General features: G+C 40.2%; 1 protein-coding gene across 1 annotated transcript; it reads left to right on the top strand.

Moving 5' to 3' along the window:
- Window positions 1-864: 864 nt before the first annotated feature.
- On the top strand, window positions 865-1,758 carry hcar1-3 (hydroxycarboxylic acid receptor 1-3). Its single transcript, XM_063492243.1, has one exon. It carries the CDS (start codon window positions 865-867, stop codon window positions 1,756-1,758), a length of 894 nt encoding a protein of 297 aa, XP_063348313.1.
- Window positions 1,759-6,786: the final 5,028 nt, after the last annotated feature.

Here is a 6,786-nt window from a genome sequence, read left to right as displayed (position 1 = left end):
GTTGCAGAGCCGCTTCTCTGGAGCACTCATAACCCACATGTTCTAACAAGCCCTCAGACAAAGACAGCAGTTATAAACTGCCAAGGATCTTATCACATCATATCACTTTCACTGCACAAGCTGAAGATTTTCACACATCGCCGTCTTCTCGTGCGGAAGGCACAAAGTCAGTGTTGACTGCTGGTGAGTATGAAACTTTCTACTTTATATCTGTTTAGAATGCAGGGCATAAATTATGATTATTTTTTATCCACGGTGTGCACATAAATGCTGCCATGGCAACTCTTAAAACCAAAAGTTGTTAGTCTAACATGAATCCTGGTGTTTTTTTAATGGTTAATCCTACGCTACATAGAAAGGAAAATGTATCTTTTTTGAAATCATTTTCATAACTTACACAGTTTGCAAACTGCTTTGTTAGACTGCATGGGAGATTCGCACTGAAGTTTAAAAAACAAATAACTACATGGTATGCATAAATGGAAATCATTAAATGAGCTTCTTTATTTTCTTCCAAAAAGTTAGATTAAAGCTTCTAACAATAAACTAGTTACTGTATTCAAGTTTAGCTTCAGATATATATCTTACTGATAGATGCTGTCATCTAAAGGTAAACAGACGAATAAGGTAGAACAGAAGGATGTGTAAAGTTTCAGGTGTGTGTGCTAGTATTTTATAAAATGTTCAATAAAAGAAAAAAATGATTTTCTTTGCACTTCTCTCTTTTATGAAAGAACACATGACCTGCTGAAAATAAGGAACTACGGATAAACCAAAGAGCTCAGAAGGCACGTAGCTGAAATGAAGGCAGTAAATAATTCTTCACTGCACTGCAGCGGGCACATGAAAAATAATAAAGAAAATATGTTCATGGAAATAGGCTTGATAATTGAGATACTGGGCCTGCCAGGAACAATAGTATCTTTGTGGATTTTCTGCTGTTGCATGAAGTCATGGAAACCTCACACCCTCTTCCTCTTCAATCTGGTTCTTGCTGACTTCTTGGTCCTCATCAACGTGCCTTTCCGCATCGACACCCACCTGCGAGGGAAGTGGGTGTTTGGATGGGTCTGGTGCAGAATCAGCCTTTTCATGCTGACTGTCAATCGCTCTGCTAGTATTGGATTCATGACAGCGGTGGCACTTGATCGCTACTTTAAGGTGGTCCACCCACATCACTGCATCAGCCATATCACTTCAGTACAGGCGGGCTGGCTCGCGGGCTTGATCTGGGCTGCTGTGGTGGTCCGCGGGATTCCGCTGCTGACCGCTAACCTTCTCCACCAGGCGAGTGGCAAGTGCCGTAGCTTCAACTCCTATGAAGAAGACCCTGTGCCAATTAAGCTGCATTACATTGCCTTTGTTGCAGAGTTCCTCCTGCCCTGGTTCTTGCTGCTCTTCTGCTCAGCAAAGATAGTCTGCCGGCTTCGCCAACGGCGACTAGGCAGGCAGCTGAAGGGAAGGAAGGCCATCAGAGCGGTCATGGTGATCATTCTGGTGTTTACCTTGTGCTTCATGCCAAGCGTCATCACAGGCCTAGCGGCGGCCTACATCAAGGGAAACCACCCCCATGACTGTGAGTCCTACACTAAGGTAACCCAGGTTTTCATGATATGCATCGTGTTAACCTACCTCAACAGCGCTTTGGACCCCATCGTCTACGCTTTCTCCAGCTCCATGTTTCGTGATGCCCTCAAGACCTCCATCTGCTTCAAGAAGATCTTCAGACCGGTTAGCAGGAGAGTCCCCAACAGCTGAAAGGCAAAGATTTTGAAATACAATGAATGTCTGCTTCAATGGAAGACTGGAAGCAGCATGTGTGCAAGATGCTAAAGACTCTGAAGACTTCTGTGAGTAACAAGTGAGGAGTCCATGAACTGTTTGATGCTGGTTTCATATATTGTTACTGACTAAAAAAAACACTGTTAGGCAAACTTTATATAACGGCATCCCCAAACTACCTTCTGCTTAGCTGAAATAGACAAGTTTATAAACTGGCTAACGCTTGTTAGATAAAACATCAGTGGAGAAAGTTTAAGTAGAGAAAAAGCTAGGTTAAATCACCTTCTTACTATGTTAATAATGAGTGACTGATGTGGGGAGAGTGTTTGTTGCCAAGAGCCACTAACTGCCACTAACTTCTCCAGCTGCATATTTTACCATGAGTGTTTTCAGATTCGTACAGCACACATTCGACAAAACAAGCTGTTTTGTCAAGCTGTCAAAACAGCGTGTGAAACGCTTTTCAGTCTTTGGTGGAGTTTGTAAATGCTGTTTGACATTAAGGAGAATGTTGCAAGAATAAGTTGTCTACAATTTGAACAAAGTTTGGTTGTATACACCTTTGTGACTCCATTTTTCATTTTGTAAGTCCGCACATGTGGAAGAGCCTATCTAACTGTCAAAACCTGCCAAGCCCATAAATGCCACAATTATTGCTATTGTAGAGCACACTTCTCAAGCTTGAGTCAACAGTTTCTTCACCAACATAGAAGATAATGTTTTGGTAAACAGTTTATCACTCCACGAAACCAGAAGAGCAGTAAGCGTGTAGAATGATGTAGCAAGAAGATGATAAAACAATATGAGACGATGCAGAAGTGTGTAGAGGTGGGATACTGGTCAAAGCACCATCTTGCTACTGTAGTGCACTATTGCATATTTTTGTTGTTTCCAAATTGCATTTTGTACTGGTAGTCTACATTTTTTCACCGCTTCTGTGTTGTTGCACAAATGTATACGTTGGAACACATATTCTAACAGAAGCAGATGAAAGTGCCTGCTTTCTTTAGAGAGTAGCATGGAAAATCTTGTCTTTCAAATAAAGAAATTAGGAAATAAGACACACATTGCCTGAGTTAAACATCCCTACAATCCTGCTTTACACACTGTCGAAGGAACTTGTAATTTTGTGTGGCGATAATTTTAATAATTTTGACACGAGTTAAAGATTTCGGGTGATTAACGGCCTCTTGCAAGTCAGGTTGTTTTGCTGTATGTTTGCACTGTTTCTTTCACAGGTACTCCAGTCGCCATTGAAGTACCTGTGTTCATCCTGCAATGTGGATATAATAAAATCAGTAAAACATGAACGTTCATTTTTTCTGTTTTTCTCAGACCTCCATCCATCAACCACACACACTTTACTCAGCAGAAGAATGACAGGGATAAGAATCTTTTCCAGCAGACATTAAGCAATAGTAGAGAAAATCCTGAATTGGCCCAAACCCCAACATAGCACTCACACATGTACCTACATGAATTTAAAGTTTTCAACAGTGGGAAGAAGCTGGAATCTCTCTTCTCAGATATGTGATAAGAACAAAGCAAAGTTTGCTCAGACAAACGAGGAAAGAATAGATAACTCATGAAGTTCAGTTATTTAGCTTGCTGTGATTTGCCGTACCACATAATTTGTTATTAATTATTTAACTCCTCAAAGGGCATCCTGCTGATCAGAGACGTTTACTTAACATAATAAATGGAGCCCTGGATAACAAATGATGTTTGTTAATTAAATCTGTGTTGCCTAGTATTACTCATCTGGCTTACTAACACCTTGGAACATGATGCTTAAGGACCCACATCACTACACGCAGGTGGACTTAAATGCAGGTTTGGGGGGGGGAGAGAATTCTGGTTTTGGTGTGCCATCCCAATACTTTTAGTGGCCCCTATATAACCACCTCTATGGAAAAATTCTGGAGGCCCCCCAACTACAGGTTGACTCTCAGGAGCACTCCAGTAGGGGTAAAATACCTGGGCTCTATATCAGTTTTAACAACTGAAGAAGCCTCTTGAATGGATCAAAAAACAATCACTGGCCTTTATTTCAAGTGCTTAATGCCACCATCAAATGGATGGGTGAGACTCTACACAGACAATACGATTTAAAAAAAATAAAAATACCAACATAACCCAAGTAGACGTTGGAGAAAATGTGGCACACACTCACTTGCTCATACCCTGCCCTCTATATATTGGAATGTTTTTGATGCGCTCAAGAAGATATTTAGATATTTGACCAAATCTTGTCCAAGGTTGCATCACTCTGGTTAATTCCTGCAGGACCTGATGGGCCAGCTAGTAAATACCTGCTATCTGTTGCAGCAACAGTTAAAGACATTTCATATAGATGTCTCAAACGCATTCCTCCAACATACCATATGTGGTTAAATGTGGTTGGAAAAAATAACATACTCCCTCAGGCATCACAAAGATTTCAAAAAGTCATGGAAACCTATTTTTACTTTATTTCAGGAAAAAAGAGAGAGTAATACAAAAGTGTGTTTAGATGGGGGCAGACAATTTTGTTTTAAATATGTATGTATTTGCTTTGATTTTTTTAGCCATGCATTTTTCTTTTAATGATATTATGATTGAAAATAAAAGAAAAGTGCCAATGCCACAACAACTGTAAACGTGACAGCAGGAATGTAAATATGAGTATATAAGTGTAAATTAAAACAAAGTTAAAAAAACAAACAAAAACAAAGCTAAAATGGTTTGAGGGGACTGAAAAGTATGTAAACATGACTAATTTTTGCAAATTAGCTGATTTTACACAACCTCAGTAATTAGACATACAAGGGAGGGCAGGCCTGTACAGGGGCCTGTTTTACTCAATTGCTGTGACATGTTTCTTGCAGCATCTTGTCGGTCTCCATTTTGTCAGTCATGTGAAGTTTTTCTGTCAATGAATAACTTAACACAGGGGTTAACATGTTGTTGGCCCATGAATTTGAAGCTATAACAGCTTCAACTCTTCTGGAAAGGATTTCCACATGGTTTAGGAGTATGTTTATGGGATTTTTTGACCATTTTTCCAGAAGCCCGTTTGTGAGATCAGACATTGATGTTGGAGAAGGCCTGGCTGGCAGTCTCCACTCTAATTCACCCCAAAGGTGTTCTTTTGGGTTGAGGGCGGGACTCTTCGCAGGCCAGTCAAATTCATCTACACCAAACTCGCTCATCAATGTCTTTATGGAAATGCTTTGTGCACTGGTGTGCAGTCATGTTGGAACAGGAAGGGGTCATCCCCAAACTGTGAAATTCATCACTCACCCCACTATAGAATAGAATAGAACAACCCTTTGTGATTGTACACACCACACCAACTGTGCCAGTAAAGTACAGTAGTATAATAGTAGACAGCAGGAATAAATAGCAAACCCACGCTTGTGACCAACGCCCTGGTCTTCTTTACCAGGGCGTTGGTCATGTGGTGTTGTGGGTCCAGGTGAGATCAGCAGAGGTGTGGGTATATATATATATATATGTATATATATATTTTTATTTTATTTTATTTTATTTTATTTTATTTTATTTTTTTTTCCATGGCTCCTCCACTGAGGGCGCTGCCAAAGCCTAAAGGCAGATGTCTGGCAGCACTTTGGATTCAAGAACTGTGAATACAGTGAAGAGCTGGACAGAAGCAAAGCCATATGGTAAAACATTGTGGAAATACCACAAATCTCAGAAATCATTTAGCAAGGCATCATCCAGATATGCTAGCAAAAATACCCAACATGACGCAAAGCTCACTCAAAAAGGCATTTGCAGTGAAGTTTGCATCCACTTTTCCACGTGCTCAAAAAAATAACCCAGTTTATCAAACTTTCATATGTAAAGATATACGTCTGTCCAAAACCAGGCTACATTTACCAACATGCAAAAATTTTAGTGGAGTGGTAATCCCAAACATGTATGCAGAAGTGAAAAACGATGTTACAGCCTCACTCAAGTCAGCAGAGAAAGTCGCTATAACCTGTGACAGCTGGACATCCAGAGCAACAGATAATTACCTGACCGTGTCCCATGTCTTACAGACAAGAACAACTGAAGCAAGCCACACAGCAGTTAATTTATCTCAAATAATGTCCAAGGCAATAGAAGATTGTGAGCTAACAAAGAAAAACTCTGTCATCATAACCGACAACGCTACAAATATGGTGAGAGCTGTGGAAATAATGGGCAGGTTGCACACTGGTTGTTTTGCCCAGACACTCAATTTGGCTTCAGAAGTAGGTCTGAAAGTTCCAGCTGTTGCTCAGCTGCTTGGCCGAGTGAGACGCATAGCATCCTTTTTTCATAGCAGCACTATTGCAAGTTGCAAGCTTAAAGAGAAGCAAAAGATACTGAAGCTACCTGCCCATAAGCTGGCGACTGATGGGGTGACCAGATGGAACAGCACGTTGGATATGCTGGAACGCTTCCTACAGCAACAACCAGCGATCTCTGCAGCTCTACTCTCACCTGAAATGAGGAGAAGTGACAGTAATCTCTGTAGTCTTACAGAGGCTGATGGAGAAGATATAGTGAAAGCTCTGAAACCACTGAAAGCAGCCACACTGGTTATGTCTGAAGAAAAATCCCCAACTCTATCCATCACCTCTGTATGCACAACTGCTGGAGAAGAGGATCAGTGTCTCTCACTGAAGTCAAACAACTTGAAGTCAAAGTATGTTTATGAAATGTGTGTATATGCCATGCATGTGTGTAACTGTAGGGATGCATGTATGACATAAGAAATTATTAATATAGTGCAAAAATGTAAATATTTTAAAAATGTTAATTAAAAAAATTGATTGTTTCTTTGCACTACTCAATTTTGAATACAAATAGTCATTTCCTTCCATTGCCAATATTAATATGTTAAATTGTCTTTATCAATTCTCTTTATCAATTAAGTTTTCATTTTTCTACAGCAAGAGTCTGATGGTGACAGAGTTGAGGAAACTGTCCCTGACATCTCCCTTGGTCATGTTGAAATGGATTATGCCCCTC

Source organism: Pelmatolapia mariae, linkage group LG13, assembly GCF_036321145.2.
Source record: "Pelmatolapia mariae isolate MD_Pm_ZW linkage group LG13, Pm_UMD_F_2, whole genome shotgun sequence".
Lineage (NCBI taxonomy): Eukaryota > Metazoa > Chordata > Actinopteri > Cichliformes > Cichlidae > Pelmatolapia > Pelmatolapia mariae.
This window is presented reverse-complemented; position numbering and strand designations above follow the sequence as displayed.